Source organism: Gallinula chloropus, assembly GCF_964237585.1.
Source record: "Gallinula chloropus genome assembly, chromosome: 3".
Classification (NCBI taxonomy): domain Eukaryota; kingdom Metazoa; phylum Chordata; class Aves; order Gruiformes; family Rallidae; genus Gallinula; species Gallinula chloropus.
Genome location: NC_140087.1, coordinates 62,734,541 through 62,751,920, shown reverse-complemented (window position 1 = coordinate 62,751,920; position 17,380 = coordinate 62,734,541). Strand labels below are relative to the sequence as shown.

Sequence of the window (17,380 nt, the reverse complement as noted above, 5' to 3'; positions counted from 1 at the left end):
TTCAAATATAAAGATCATTATAATGCCAACCTTTGGAGTTTTTTGATTAATTATGAGAAAAGACAATCATCACTAATTCAGTAAAAGTTAATCTCATATTTGCTATGTGAACAAAACTATTCATAAACGTAATATAAACATTCATATACTTGCTTTGATTTCCCACTCGGAAAAATCATGTATTTATGCTGTAATGGTTAACTTCCCGCATCTCATTTTCCAAGCCCTTTTTGTGACCAGAAAGAGCTAATGTGGGGCAAAAGGGCATTTTTTAGGTAAACCCAAAATTATGTTTCATACTGCATAGTAACTCGATGAAGAAGAATAATAAGGACTAATTTCTACTACCTGTTTGTGTGCATGTTATGCTGAGGGCATTTCCATTCTCATGGTACTGTGGGATGTTTGGCCATGAATTATGGTTCTCTGAGGAACTATTGGTTTTGAAGCTGCTTTGCAAAGTCCCAGTGTCTGACAGTTCCAAAATAACAGAGTTTGCTATAAATTTAATTTTTTTAATGAAACACCCCATTGATTTTACTAAAAGCTGTAGGAGTCAAGGTGAGAACATGGTTTGAAATAAAACTTGATGTGAACTGGCCTTCTTTTAATTACCACTGGATTTTCATTCCTTATTACTTTTATCATCATACTACTTTGAAGAGGGAAGAGCTGATGTTTCTGAAAATGACTGTAAACCACTATTTGTCCATGTAATTCTTCAGTATATTGTAGTTCAAAATATTTCTCAACTTTCTGAAGTGGCAAGCAGTGATTTGTTGCATTTGCTCTGACAAGTAGCTGATCAATAGGGGGGAATCTAGCAACTTCTCTTCATAAACATAAGCAGGGCCTACAAAACACAAGATCACAGATCTTTTTCTTGTAAACCCTTGGGCACTCTGTCACCTGAATTATGTTACTCTAGTAGCATAGCAAATATATGGTCTATATGCTGCCACTGAAGGAATGGAACACAAATAGGATTTTTCATTAAAAAAAAAAATCATGTCAGATGAATAGGGGCAACAGTGGAGTGGAAACGTTGAAAAGATTTTCTTGTAGGAGACAGTGAAAATTCCTTGGAGAGACAAAATGAGTAACTGAAAAAACTTTGTGAGGCAGGGAGTAAGAAAAACACCACAATTTTATTGTCATTATTATATTAAAATGTGTACATCAATCTTGAATCTGTTATAGTAAGAATAACTAAAGAAACTTACCTGCATCATTAGTATTGAAAATGGAATAAAATACTTCTAATCTGTTTTACACGATGTAAATCATGGCATAATAGGAACGAAATCTTAACTTTTTTTTTTTTTCCCCAGCCTGTAACAGTGAAAGCTGGTAACTGAAAATTTCAATTTTTTAGTTCTGTCTGTGTATGTAAGCACGTAATCAGCCTGTACAGGGTACATGCATAACACCATGCTTTCTTCTGTTGCAGGCATATTGACAGGCTTGCATCCCTTCACAATGTATGCTGTAACCCTAACTGCTTGCACTTTGGCTGGCTGTACTGAGAGCTTGCATGCATTGAACATCTCCACTCCACAAGAAGGTAAAGTAATTTCAAAGGTCTTGACTTCCACATTTCAGTCATGAATAATAAAACAGGAGAAGAGCTAAATGCTGCAAAGCCATTTGCTGGAAAACCCCAACCTAATTTGATGACAAAGTGCATTGCCAGACCATAATTGCTCCATTTTTTGGGGGGGTGCGAAAATGAATCAAACTCCATACCCTTTAATGACATGCATCTTTAATAGCTGTAATGCAGATTAATGGGCTTTTTAATTGCTGTTACATTGTTCATGCAAGAGCCTTGTCATTAATATGAAGCATCTGAAAGATTAATGAAAGCTTCCTCATTTTACTATAGCTCAGAAGTAAATCTAGAGACAGTCTGACTAAAAAGAATTGATTGTATGGCACAGTATGAAATTGAGAATCAAATGGTTGATTTCCATGGTTTCTTTTAACTGCTAAACACCAGCAATAGGCAACAATTACTTCAGTGTGATGAAACCTCCAAATACCGATTGAGTTACTTATTAATCACTGTTCAGATTTTCCCTTTTTTTCCTAAACACTTTTACATGTTGTGCTTAAGCTTGCAGGTTGTGGGTATAAATTGATGTTTTCTATGCTTACATTAAGAACTAGGGCAGGAAGAAAAAGAAAATACATTACAGTTCTGACTTTAGAGACTAAGCTGATAAGTAATACACATCAATTACCAGAGCAAATGCTGCTGAAATATCTGTGACATATGTACCTCCTTTCTCAATTAAACATACAGTCCACATCTCCTGTTTCTATCATCCCAAAGCCATGTTAATCCAGTTAAAATCATCAGTTACTCCAGATTTGCACCAGTAGAACAATGAAGACTTTGACATGTATTTATAGGACAGTACTTCATCTTCCATGGTGTGGACTAGTTTTCAAACTTCCCTCCCTTCCACAGTTCTTTGTTTTATCTTCTCATGTAAACTAGGTAATAATACATTACCAATAAACCCCCCAAAATTTCAGTATGAAGGTATGTGAATTCCAACCATAACAATTAAAAGAATGCTAGAGTGTTGAACTGCTGCCAAAGGAGTTAGTCATGCAAGGCATTGTCCTGATGAGGACAGTCCTGAAGATTGAAGTCCTGCATTGCTGGAACAGCTTTCTGATGTGTATATGTAAGCAGAAGCAAGCGGCACCAATCAAATCAAAACCCAATTAATTGCTTCTTCAAAGTTCTAAATAAACTGACAAAGTTTGGTAGCATTATCCATGAATGGGTGTAGCCTCTGACAGCCAAATACCTAATGGACCTTGTGATGTAAACACGAAATACAGAATTGTATATTTCTTTCTGGTTTATGTCTTAATTTCTGAGCCTAGTGAATAAAGCAGGAATTCTTACTTGTTTTTGAGAGAAAAGCATCCAGTGAAGGTTTAAGCAAGAATAGATTTTTAGATTCTCTCCACAACCCCCACACCCCCCTCCTCCAAGATCAAATAAAGCCATGGGGAACATGTGTTTTATCCCTCAGAAGAATTGAACAAAAAGTCAATGTGTGGAGTTTCTATTTTTGGATGCTCTTGTTGCATGCTCTTAGTAACAATAAATTGATGATACAGAAGACAGACACCATATCGCACCCTCCAGCTATCCCTGTTTCCCTATTGAAACATTCATTACTTTATATTGTTTTCACATTGCCAGCCACTGCTAGTTATTGTTTTAAATTGCTAGCACAGAGCTTGTAAATTACAAGATATTCCTCCCAGACTAAAGCCCGAGTTCTGCTCCCCGTGCGATATTCAATGGGATTGCTTGTGCTTCTAGCATATAACTCATTGGAACGGTGAGAGAACTCAGCTTTTAAATTATTATCCATTGCCAACTTCCAGTATATTATATACATAAAATCTACACTAAGCAAACATTACTAAGTGTGCTGAATTATGAAAAGTCTGAAGTAAGGGGTAGTGCCTAAGCATACAGCATCTGCATTTGTGATTGCAAAGAATGGTCGCTTTGTAGGTAGGAATAAAAGCATAAAGGAAGAGAAAATCATATTTAAAAAAGATCTTTACTAAAATTGAGCACTCTTCCCCTTGCTCGCTGTTATCAAGCTGGGAAGACAAAGTTATGTAAACATAAATATTCTGTTAAAAAGCAAAGACTATATCCTTGTCTGTCTTAGGAGTCTCTGGCTAGGAAACCTCACATGTAATAGGAGTGTTCTGAAAATGCTTGTATGTTGCAAGCATAAAATCTCTTCTGAAATGTCAGCTTTAACAAAAATCATTCTCGTAGTTGCTGGTCACTCAAATTATTTTTTATTTGTGGAAATACAAAATTATATAACATGCTTATAATTTTTTTTACCAGCTCCTGAAGATGTGCAACCACCCACAGCAATGTCCTTTCCTACGTTTTTGCTGATGAGTTGGAGTCCACCAAAAACACCAAATGGTATTATTACACAATATACTTTATATATGAATGGAGTACCCATTTACTTTGGAAATGGAACCAAATATGTTGTAAAAGGTGAGTTCTGTGCTAGGTGGCATGTGTAGATGGGTATCTTAGCATTGCTATAAATGACTATATGACTGACCCCTTCTTAATTCAGAGGAAAAGAAAAACAAATTTAAAAGGGCCTGGATGCACTTTAAACCCTGGTGGGTTCTATTTTTTAAAGACTTCTCTATAGGAGCTTTATCTATCTCTTGGGGCTTTCAGAAATTAAAGTTGCCATGGTGTAGCTGAATCTTGTGCTGAGTTGTCTTCTTTCAAAGGACGTGAGTCATCTTTTTACTGGTTTTATAACTTTCTGATCTTGTAGCATCCATCTCTTGAAACAAATATACTATAAGCTATTGGATACAAGCTAAAATGTATACTGTCTTCCTTAGATATTCCTAACTAGAGGGCTGCTGTGTTGCTTTCCTCAAGAGCTCCTGTTTGATTCATGTGTTCAAAGCATAAACTAAGAATTCATTTTCTTCTGATAAGTTAGGCAGTGTTTCAATACCCAAGTTATATCAGTACTCTTAAACAATTACATACAGGCTAAATGACTATTATTTGGCAAAATAGCGAAGCATAGTACTGATTTCCTATATTAATTTAATTGGTGAGGGTTAATGAAACATCCAAGCTATTTGTTCAGAGATTATTCAAACAACTGAAAAACAAAACATTAAGTTAGAAGTATCTTAGCACAACATAAGACTATTCTGGACCCATTAGAATTTGTATATGGTAGTAGGTACTAGTAAAAAAAAAAGCATTTCATATCAGACAATTTGGGCAAAAAGGATATCAAGACCCTACTTTCTTTTTAATGTAAGGCCTTAAAATTCAAAGCCATTTCTGTAGCTTGAGTTAGTATAAAACATATTTAAAAATTCATATAGTTCAAATTTCTTTGCCTTGTGCAGGCCATAAGCTACTGGTGTGGTGGGTCAGTTTTGACACTGAAAAATGAATCCGGTTAGAGAACCTCCTGAAGGCTGTTGATGATCGCTATAATAAATAGTGCACACTTTAAGTCAAACTTTTTCATTCTGTATTCAAAGGTAATGGATTTTTCGTAACCATAGTAACCTTAGTGTATTTCTGGATAAATACATGAGGTATATACATTCTGGTTTTATTTTTGAATATAAACTACCACATTATGTATTACTAATAATATGAAAAATAGGATATAGGTTAGCATAATGACAGCTCAAACTAGTGTGCATTTTTCTTCAGGAAAAAAATAAATATTTATCAAAAGTATAGGTTCAATTAATTTCTCCCCCACCCCCCCAGTTTTCTGGTATTCTTGTAGTGCCATTTATCTTTTTTGCAAGATCTCCATTAATCTCTTATGGCCATTCCATAACACTATTCTTAAGAATTTTAAAGTGCAAATGGCTGTACTTCCAATCTTACTAAAATCATTACAGAAAGTTCTTCACAGGTAGTTTTGCTGATGCATTCATCTGCAATCTGGTTATAAACTGACAAGCAATGAAAAGCATTTGAGGGAATGTTCACCATAATATATTTTGATTGGTTGGGTTTAGATTCACATCTGATTGTATTCTGACTCATAGCCAAAATGAATGCTTATTGATAGAAATTGTGGTCGAGTAACTTTTGGAGTTGTTCTTTGAAAATACAGAAAAGGATACGTCAGAAAGGGTCAGGACTGGATTCCTCCTGTTCTACCTCTAAATCTTGAAGGATACCTCAAACATGTTCAGCTAAACTAGTCTAAGGAAAAGTCATCAGGTTTATGAGCTTCTTAGAGGAGCTTTTGTTGCTTTTATTAAGCAACTACTTCATATTTTTCTAGAAATGTTGATAATTTTGATCCTGTTCAGCATTTCATAGTCTTGATTTAAATTATTTAGGCAGACGTAAAGAGAACAGAAGATCTTGCTTATTCAAAAGAGGCCAGTAAATCAAATTGTGCTGCACTCTGTAGTACTGCAGAAGAGCTATTCTTGCCTACCATTCTGAACATGGCATAGAAATCAGTCTGTTTACTTTGGATCCATTTTATTTAGCTGCCAATTTCTCACTCTGCCTGAGGAGGAAGAGGCAATCTCAGCCAGCAGGCTAGGATTTGGGTCACTAGAAATCCCAGGCATTCTGAATCAGGTTTATTCAAATCTTGCTTGGATCTGCATATATCTCGAATTGGATCTAGTTTTGTTTCCTTTGAGACCCCAAGATTTTCTTTGCAGACTAGAGGTAAAAGGTATAACATAATCTTTTTTTTTTTTTTTTGTTTCCCTTTTTTTTCCCCTCTTCTTTTTTTCTTTTTTTTTCTTTTACAAAGGTTATGGTTTTATGATGTCAAGTTGCAGCTTTTGACTTTCCAGTGTTATACGTGTGTCTCTCCTACCTTTTTTGGCCTTTCCCATATTATTATGCTTTTCCTTTCAGCATTTATGCTAGTGATGTTGGTGACTTATAGCCTGAACATAATGTTACTGACCCTAAACAAAGAGGCAAAGTTCATTGTTTCTGACATCTGTTACCTATTTATTCACAAAAATGATTTTCCTAATTTAATAACTGTACGACTGAGTTCCTGACCAATAGGCTATACTGGAAAGTTGTAGAGTCTTTGTGGTGCTGTATCCATTGAAAGGTTTTATAAAAACCTTTCTTTTTGGGAAGGCATTGATTATGTCTAAAAATTAGTACTTCATTGACTTTCACTTCAGATCATGGAAAGTGCAATCAGTTTAGGTCCATACTAATTAATCCATAACTTGAGGAGGGATATGTTTTCTCAACACCATAATTGAAAATACATTGTTAACTTAGTTTCTGATCTTGGCAGTTGAGGGCTCGAAATGCTCATTGATTTTCATGGAAATTCAAGTGTTTTCTTTCCTCTAGGGGTTGAGCTGTAATTAAAAAGGAAACCCCTTAAAAGCACATATGGCAAATGTACGCTACCACATTGAAAAGGGGGACCCATTAGGCATCCATCATCCATTAGTGCCTTTAAATATTTTCCCCATATTGACAAATTTGGTTTCTGTGTCGTGAGTAAAAAAAGTGCTGAAATGAAACCAGCCCCTGTACTGCCGCACTTTCGTTAACTGTCTGCAATTTTTCTGCTTCCCACCTTTATGCATTTGCCTTATGTAGTATGACTTCCCCATGCAATCTGGGTGCTATTTCACACCTTGAATTCCCGTGAAAGTGGTAATGTCCCCAGTGGATAGGGACAAGGAAGAGGAAATACTCGGTCCAGGATCCCTAGTGGAATTTAAGCGGTGTGAATCCATGCCCATGTACTTAGACTTTCAGTTCCTCTTAAGTAATAGTGCAGAAGCTTCTGTAACCATGACCAGCAGCTGCAGCTCAGAAAAGCGCTTGCACTAGGGTTCTGCCCTCCAAACCTGCATGCCTAACTGTTCTGTAGAGATGACCAGCTGTTGTTAGGAGATGGAGAAGGTTGTACAGTTATCTTCAAAACTCTTAATGCATACACACTGATCTTATAAAAGCTGTTATTTTAGGAAAATTTGAGTTCATGTTTTCTGTGGAGAGGAAAAGGTGCTTGTCTCACCCATCTAAATACTCACAAGCAAAATTGAAGCTTCTACTTTGAAATGTGGACTTTCTTAATGTATTTTTTTAAAAAAAGTTTTAAACTAGTCAAGGTATTCATTCTTCTTTTTTCTTTAAATTAGTAACAAAATTTTCCAACCCCAGCTTAGATGAAAGAGAAAACAGGGTGAGTTTTATACTGAAATATATTTGACTGCAGTGGCCTGAACTGGTAGTGTCAATACCGCAGCAGAAAGGTTGTCTGATAAATGCAGAAAGATATAGTATAAGCAGAGACAATGATGACCAGATGTGAGCCAAGTGCTAAGTTTTGTTTGGTGGAAATCTTATTCTTGCAAAGAAACTTTAGGGGAAAAAAAATAGAGCAAAATATTCCTTTATTCTTAAATGCTGAACATTTGATAGACTAAGAAAAGGTGTTTGTAACCTAACATGCTTACAAAGGGAAATGACTGTGTAGATGTCTTTAGAAAAAATGTGTAAATGTATCTTTGCACTGAGTATGGCATTGGGTATGTATGTCTGCATTTTCTGCAGCACTAGATACTTGACAATGTTAACAAATTGTGTTCATATAATTTCCCTAGCAGAATCTAATGGTTCTCATCATGAATCTTTAAAAAGGAAGATGTTCTTATTAAGACTCAGCTGTATGAAACTTATTTTTCTCTGCCAACCTAGAAGAAGTGTTTCCAGTATTTCAGGAAAGAGATTCTGTCAACTATGTTACAAGGACAGATTCTTAACTGAGTTAAATGGGTATAGAGTTATCCTTAATTACAAGCCTAAGAGTTTAAAAAATGGTGACAGACTGCTTTGCCCAGGTTTCTGGGCAAAATATTAAGGAGCGCCTTGGAAAATGTGAGAAAAAGCTGCCTTCACAAATTTGTCTGAGAGTATGTGAACTAAGCTTTGGCTTATTAAAATTGTTATTTGACCTGAGTGTGGAAAGGCTGATCCTACAAAAGCAGGATAGAATGGGAGCCTTGTTTTTCTGTGAGGAAGAAGCAGATGTTTGACATCTGTGCAAACAGGGCTTACCATATCTAAACTTAAAAAATAGGACAACCCCAAATTAGTACCTGTACTTTTTTTTCTTTAATGTTGCTGTAAACCAGAGGCAATTGGCGTACACACAGCACAGCCATGCACAGTTATTAATTACATTTTACTGAACAATTGTCAGGTTTTTGTCCTTTTTATCCTTATGACTACTACTGCTTGTTTTAAATGATAGATCATGATAATAAAAGCAAAATCCATCATGATATCAGTATAGTACTAATTGCCAAGTGAAACAGTTTGAACAAGAAAAGCCACAGAATTGTACATAGAGGATAATTGCAATAAGATGTATCACTGCAGGAAGCTGACGGACTGAGAAGAAAATACTTATTATGTTAGGTTTAAAATATATTTCTCATGGTTAATTTTCATACAGTTTTTTAGTTATAGCTGTTTAAAAACACTACTTTCCAACCCTAAGGATTTGTGTTCCTTTGTTTTAGATCCTGCTTAAAGATGACAGGCAGCTTTTGCCTTAAAGGACAAACAATAGAAAAATTCTGTAGTCCTTTGGAATGAGTTTATTTCCCATCTTCCAGGTTGCAGAGAAATACATATAAATACCCAAATGAACCCAGCCTGTTCTTTCACTAGAGTGTTTTGGAAAGAGTGGCTTGTTATCTAATATAACGTTAATGCAAGATTTCTGTTTATTATAACTCTGAATGTCACAATATTTTTTTTCTTCTTCTTTTTTTGTGAAGCAGAGATATTAATACCATTGTGAGCAACAAAGAGTTTGTCTTCATCTCTTCACGGTTAGAACTGGTTATCTGAAATGTCTTCTTGCATGTGACCCAGTGAGATAAGGCCCAGGGACGGTCTTATTTTAAAGTCTTGCAGTAAAGATCCAGGCCCACCCCTTATATTTGGTTTACCAAAGTACCCAGCTGATAGGGCGTACAGGAAGTAGCCCGGTTTCTAGGTTGGCATACCAAGTATGCCTGCTGCTTCAGGCTTTATTCTGGCCTGAGTATGCCTTTGAGTAAACGGATATTGGTGCACCTAGCACTAGAGGGCAGAGTACACCAGTCTTACAGGAGAAGCTGCCTTCCTCTAAAAGTTGTAGGCATGTAAGAAAGAACATTTGATACACCTGAATTGGCAACACTGACATTGCCAGTGACCGGTACTATCGTAATTAATTCTGCAGATCCAGAATGCAGATTCAGCAGGCACAAAACCAAAGGGCAAATGGGCTGTCTGAGTCTGGCGTTCCTGTATTTCAGCTTCAGACAGATCTGGTGCACTCATTGGACTTAATAATACAGAACTGGGGAATTTAGAAGGGAGGGGTGTGGGGTAGGGTAAAAGCATTATGTTTATTTGTAGCAGCTCCGTCGTATCATTTCCTATTGCAGTGCATTAGTGCAGTGTTAAATAAAATCTGCTTATTTAAAATCCTTTTAAATAGTGTTTAAATATTTCCTGCTGATACAATCTGCTAAAGTAGTTATCCTTGCTGCAGATTTCAGTTAACCTTGTCGCAGATATTAAGCCTGAAGCTACACAGACTTTTAGGGACCTTGATTATAGAGCAAAACCTAATGGTGTCATTATAAAACCACAGCTGGACAAGCTTCTGGAGTCCTTGTCCTTTGATCAGATTTGGGTAACACAGCAAGCCAGGAGAGAAATCATGCTAACCCTACTGGAATTTCTGAGCTCTCAGGTTGCTTGAGAACCACGTTCTAAAAATTTAACACAACACAAATTATAACGTGAGAGCAATTGGTACCTCCCAATCTTCTGTATGCACCAATGCAAACCGGAGCAAATAGTTTCTCCAGAGCTAATAGCTGTAGAACAGGGAGAACATTTTTTTTTTCTCCTTTCTCTTCTAGCAGCATGGGAAATATTTTTGGTTTGGGCTCTGTTATTTTAAAGAAAGAAAAGAAAAACACCTGGTCTAAATTCCACGATAAGAATGAAACCCACTAAACCCCATGAAACTCCCAGATTATTTTGTCCTGTCATCTTACTTCAAAATCAGCTATCAAAATGAGACATATATAGACTTCTAATTCTTTATTTTCTCCTTCATATATATCTAGATTCACCATCAGACTTAAAGGTGTTGAGATCTCTTCAAAAGACAGTGTGTACTGAAGACAACAGATTTAAGTCAAGTCCTTGTTGAGTTCAGTTTGTAAAAGCTAAATACAGCCATTTATCTCTCTCTCTCTCTCTCTTTTCTTTTTTTAACAACAGAACTTACTGTCCAGACATTACTGTCTTGAAGGTGTTCTGCAGAGTCATGTGAATTTGCAGGTCTTCCCCAAGACATGACCACTGCAGTTAGTTATTTTTTCCATTTTCTGAGACCAGTTTGTTGCAACGTTGCTTAAATGAACCTTTCTCAGGCAAACTGGTCCAATCTTGTCTACCTTCCTCTCTGATTTCTGAAGGGGCCAATCTGTTTCTTTGCATTTTGTCTTTCATCAGTGAGAACTTCATATAGGGCCCTATCACGTGTTACAGTTTCCCTGAGCAGTTGTCACATTGTCATAACTATTTGCTATTAAACATTGAGAGGTTACCATAGATCTATAAGAACTGTGATATGCTTTCTTGGCCATGTTGTACTCCTAGCCTGAAGTATTTTTTGTAGGATCTTATTTTCAGCAGTATGTCTGGTAATTGTGGTTTGCCTGAAGCTAGTAAGGCAAAGTGGTGTGTTCTGTTCTGTTCTGGTTTTAGTTTTGCTGATAAAACAGACACATAAGCTTATAGTTTAAGTCAAGATTTCATTCAGTCACACTTTTGTTAAGTACTTTAGAAAACATCAGAAGCTGTTGGGTTCAATTTATAAATCATATGTTTATAGATTAAAAATGCGTCTCTACTTTCCTGAGAGGTTGCTTTTGGTTTTGTTTTGGTTTGTTGGGGTTTTTTTGGGTTTGTTTTCTTGTTTGGTCTTTTTTCCAGGATCATTTGGAAATGCATGGTAAACGATTTTTGCTCAGTTTCAGGTGATGCTGGACTCATGTAAATAAACATATGACACCTCTTGCACAGATGGACTGAGGCCAAACCTGCTGCTTCTGTTTGAATCTCTTCATACCGTTCATATGGATATACCTCACTTAGCTCTAACTTAATAAGCTTAGAAAGAGTGGAGCAACCATCTTGATGTTTGAAGCTCCATAATGAAGCTTCTTTCTGAGATTTTCTTTATGCTCTAGAAAACATACTCATATTTCTCCTTACTCATTTAGGACTATTTTGCCTCCTGAACTCACCACATACTTGATGTATATTTAATTTAAGATAGATATTTTCTTCCATGCTGCTGTTACAAATTGTGCTGGTTTATCAGCTATGATAATTACTCTGACTGAGCAGTACATTTTGGCTGTTTGGCTTGCACTAGACACAGGCCTTTCTCTATATACCTGATATGTCCCAACCTTCCTTTAACACTAGTGGAATATTAATAAATGGTGTCAGCGTACAGGCAGGTAACACCACAGTAATACTTCTGCAACGTTCCCAACTGGAAGTCTAGACCTTCTTAAGTATTTTTCATCTTTCTTGAATGTCATGGTTTAACCACAGCCATCAACTATGCACCACGCAGCTGCTTGCTTACTCCTCCCACAATGGAGTTGGGGGGAGAATCAGAAAAACAGAAGTGAGAAAATTCATGGGTTGAGATAAAAGCAGTTTAATAATTGAAATAAAATGAAAAAATACAAACTGTGTTGAAAAGGAAACTAAGAAAAAGAGAGAGAAATAAACCTCAAGAAAGACAAGTGATGCACATGAAAAACTATTGCTGACCACCAGTTGACCAATGCCCAGCCTGTCCCTGAGTAGTGGTCCCTGGCCAGCTTTCCCCTAGTTTATATGCTAAGCATGACATCATATAGTATGGAATATACCTTTGGTCAGTTGGGATCCTGGTTGTGTCTCCTCCCAAGTCCTTGTGCACCCCTAGCCGGCTCGGTGGTGGGACAGTGTGAGAAGCAGAAAAGGCCTTGGCTTTGAATAAGCACTGCTCAGCCATATTGAAAACAACCCTGAATGATCGGCACAAGCACAAAACACAGCCCCATGTTAGCTACTATGAAGAACATTAACTCTCTCCCAGTTAAAACCAGCACAAAGAATCTTGTCTTGTGTGTGAACAGTATAAGCCTGAGTGTTACAAAGCCACAAAATAGTTGGACATAGTTTTGATTTTAAAAATTATTTGATGGTTAGCGTGGTTGGAGGAGGATTCATCCGTTTTCAAAATCTGTTTCATTATCCTCCTATGTTATGTGAAAATATGTACAAGGCATAAATCATGTCACAAAAAGCATGAAAGGCGTTCTAGAATACTTCTTTTCCTGTTGAATCACTGCCAGAAATCTATCCTAGGTTTCTACACTGATTGCTAAATTGTTTACATAAAGCTTAATAGCCTTTTAGTCAGTACTGAACTCTATCATGCTTTCCACTAGTCTTCCATGAAATATTGTATTTTTATGACAATCTATTTCTGACTGAAGCATTTTACACAAATTGTAGTTGGACTTTGAAAGCTGCTGGGGTTTTTGTCTTTTTATTTTCTTTCCCGTGGTTTTTATTGTGTAGATAGAGTAACACATTAAAGTGACGTGCTGCTGGGACATTAACTAGTGCATGGGGAAAAAATATGTAAGTGAATATAAAACTAAACATGTAAGAACAGCATCAGATTAGTGTGCTTTAAGTAAGGCTTAGACTCATGGTAGTAAGATGAGTGGAAAGGTGGATGACTCTCATGAATCCTGATTTAGGATCCTGCCAATAAACCATTTATTTGTTGTAAAATCTAGAATGCTCCTCACTCAAAACAGAGAAGCAGCAACATGTTTAATTGAGGTAAAAATAGTTTGACGGAGTTCAATAAGTTCCATGGAATTTAACGAAGTTTAACAATATTTTACCAAGGTTCAGTAAATCATGAATCCTGATTTAGGATCTCTTTAAAGAACCACTGCTAAAGGTATTAGAAAAAGTGGTTTTAATGTGATGTTTTAAAGTGTGACTTAACATGGCAAGGTTGTACTGCAGGGAAGAAACATACAAGGGAAAATTGAGTTAGAATCAATGACTCACACAGAGACTGAAGATGTGAGGTAAGACAGACTGTTCTGTTGAATCACAAAGTTCAGAGTGGAGCCCCTCTACTTTCTAAACTCCTGATAGAGCTTACATACAGCCAAGTCCAATCTTAGTCTCAGGCTTGGTCAATGTCTTATGTCTAAAGGAATAGGAATTATCTATATAAAGTTTGTAATAATTAGAATTTAATAGCTACATGGATTAGTAATGTTTCATTAGTATTCGTTCAACATGCTATCAGTTACTTAAAGATCTGCTTGGAAAAAGGTGTCTCTTCCTTGAGGAGCAACCTTGAGAGGTGTCCCAGCTCAAGGTGTGATCACTGCTGTGCAGCTCCACTGCCCAGCAGGGAGATCTAAAAGGAAGTTCACTTGGGCTTTCAACCTCATGCTGTAAAGTGGTTGGCTCATCGTCAAAATACATGCAATGGAGAAGCTACACATGTACCCGCAACTAACTTTTTTCCTTGATAAATGAGTCTTTGAAAAACCACCTGCTATTCATGTGTGTATCACATGATTGGTGTTCCAAGTTCATATGCATCGATGCTTACTGCATCACTCTGGTCCTGTGCTTTTTTCAGAGAATGGGACTTCTGTGCCTGGCTGTATCTCAGGCCTTTACCTCCTTTGGAGCTGTCCTTCTTTCAGCAGGGATAGAGTTAATAATTTTTCTGACAGCCAGTTGCTGTGTTTTGGATTTAGGATGAGAATAATTCTGATAACCGACTGATGTTTTTAGTTGTTGCCAAGCAGCAGAGGACTTTCCAGCTTCATATCTTACCCTGCCAAAGAGAAGGTAGGGGGCACCCAAGGAGCTGGAAGGGGACACAGCCAGGGCAGCTGACCCTAACTGACCAAAGAATTATTCCATACCATATGACATCATGTTCTGTTTAAAAGTGGGAGGTAAGCAGAGAGTCTAGGCAGCGGGGGTCCTGCTTAGCATCAGCTTTAGGTGATATTGTGCTGTTCATCATTTGTTTTGGATGATGATGATTTGTTTGCCCTATTAAACTGTTTTTGTCTTAACCCACGCGTTTTCTCACTTTCCCTCTTCTGATTCCCCCACTGGTGGAAAGCGACTGAGCGGCTGCGTGGTGCTTTGCTGCTGGCCCAGGCTGAAACCACGACCGGAGCCTGTACTGAACAGCTGCTGGTTTGGTTAAATGGTCGAGTGCATCTGCCCCAGTGACCAACGTAATTATTGTTTCTGTGATGGCTGCTTTATACATACACCGTGTTCCTTTATTACACAGGCACATTCAAGTCATATTTACAGTATGCCTATCTTGATTCTTTCATCTGCATGTGGGGATGTTTGCGGCTACATGTAAACAAACATCTAATTTCTAATTTAAGAATGGTGCTGTTCAGTCATTTTGGTGAGGAGTGATGCTGCACAAGGTCTGCACATGTAAGAGAGTAAGTGGTCAGGTAGGAAAGAGTGAACTTTTACACTGGTGATAATTTACTGCCTGTGTTCTGCATCTGGAAATATATAATTAGGAAATGCTAGTTTGTGATTTAATCAATTCAATCAACAAGTTTCTATGTTCTTTCTGTGACTATATGTAGTTTCTGTCAACATAGGTACATAAATACATAAAACTTTATGCACAGATATTGGGAGAGGCTTATAATATTTTTACTTCAGTGTTTTTCTAGTTGTAATCAGTGCTGAATAGATAGTAGGGGCAGCTAAAACAGCTCTGCCAACAGTTGCAAGCTTTCTTGTTAGGCCAGTGGGTAAGTAGCTTTGCATCCCCTCTGTTAGGCACTGGAAAAGGTTAGTCAGAGTTGACTAGAGAATATGGCTTATTAAAAGTTTCTGGGTCCTCATTGCTTACCTTTCCAGGATCATTGACTAGGCTGGGTGAGTTCATACAAAGGGTGCATAAGTGATGAAAATTGTCAGAGTATGTTCTATGAGAAACATGGGCTGAGTGAACTGGGGCTCTTCAGCCTTGAGAAAAGAAGACAAAGCGGGGATCTTATTAATGTTTATAAATATCTTAAGTGTTGGACACGGGGAAATAGCCAGCCTTTTTTCAGCTGTCTGTGTAGAAAGGACAAGGGGAAATGGCCTCAAGTTGGAGCATAGGAAAATTTATTAAATAAATAAATTTACCAGAAAAAAGGGAGGTGCAAGTCTTAGCTTAACTATGAAAAGAAGTTGCATGGCAGAGATTGAGGCAGAATGATGGTAGTTAGAACTAGAACTTTATTTAAAATGTTTGTACACAGAACAGAGAAAAATCCAGAGAACTAAATAGATTAAGTTCAAAACAGTTGGGGGAAGTTACATGGTGATGACTTCTACCAAAGAGCCTGTCCCTAGCGATGCCTCTTGAGGTGGTACATGAATCAATACTGCAATGCTCCAGCCAGAGAACCAAAAAATATTAAAGCAACTAGACTGAAATCATTCTTTATTCCTACACCTTATCACCAGGTAGCAGAGTGCTGCCTAGGTGTAGAACTGCTGTGGGGGAAAGCCACCAGCTCTGCAAAATCTGTGGCTTTAATGTGCTATCATATAGATAGTGGTCACAAGAGGTATTCATTTACAGGCTTCAGCAGAGAGGCTGAAGACATGAATGGACGTAGCAATTAGTTTGCTCCTCCAGGAGACCCAACTAGAGGAGCAATACCTCATGTTAACTATGAGCCATAAGGACACTTCAGTTGTGAGTTCTGTATCCCCTTTGTAGGATAGGTAGAGGGCTTCAGTTTACTCTGGCACTTTCTGAAAGCACTGCCATTTAACATCTGCCTCTCCCTGAGTATCACAAGAAAATACAGAAAGATGACACCCCTGCTGCAAGACAAAGCAGATGCATTCTCAACAGTAACTACTAACGGTTGGTGTCTGTTGCTTTCTGCAAGAAAGAAAAGGTAGTGATTATAAAATCTAAACTGTCTAGCTGGCAAAAAAAAATGTGGACCAGTGGGACTGAAAAATATACTGCGTTCCACATACACAAGATTGGAGGGGGGAGAGGGTTGGGGTGAAATACGAAAGCCTCTTAAGGGTTTGCCACTTGTGAATTATGCATCTCACTCTCACTAGTAGGCGTAAATGCATAATTCTAATCTGTTCTTATTACTTATTTATAACATGCAGTAGAATGTAAATTCTGTGCCTCCTTTGTACAAGCTTAAGGTATGCAGATATTTCAGGCAGCCTACATAGGCAACTTTCTTGGCATAGCACACTATTGCCAATTAAAGGGCATAAACTTCAAACAATAAATTAAACTAGCTCTCCCCCACCATTTACAGGAGGAATATAGACAGGATGTAAGAAATAAGGGAGAGGATCAACAGATAATAAGAGCAGCATTCATCTTGAAATAAACTACTCTGCATTATTATTATTTATGATAGTTACTGTTATTAATAAAGTACATGTGGGATAGAGAAAAAGCCTGCAACGACCACTGAATTTATGAGACTGGGGACAGATGCATGCTCTTTCTTTTATATCGCTGGCACTGATCGATTTGTATTTTTCCTTGATGATGGTTTATGCCATTATAACTGTTTGGTGGCTCCTTACTATTGAGTTATGGTTGCAAAGCACTTCAGAAACGAGAACAAGCCTCTGAACATTATATCC

The 17,380-nt window shown here is 37.3% G+C and overlaps 1 protein-coding gene across 1 annotated transcript in view; it reads left to right on the top strand.

The window, feature by feature from the left end:
- USH2A (usherin) overlaps window positions 1-17,380 on the top strand; it is a 385,041-nt gene that overhangs the window by 169,195 nt on the left and 198,466 nt on the right. Inside the window, exons 30-31 of the mRNA XM_084261650.1 lie at window positions 1,451-1,564; window positions 3,899-4,060. Coding sequence (XP_084117776.1) covers window positions 1,451-1,564; window positions 3,899-4,060 — 276 coding nt within the window. The remainder of the gene's footprint in view (window positions 1-1,450; window positions 1,565-3,898; window positions 4,061-17,380) is intronic.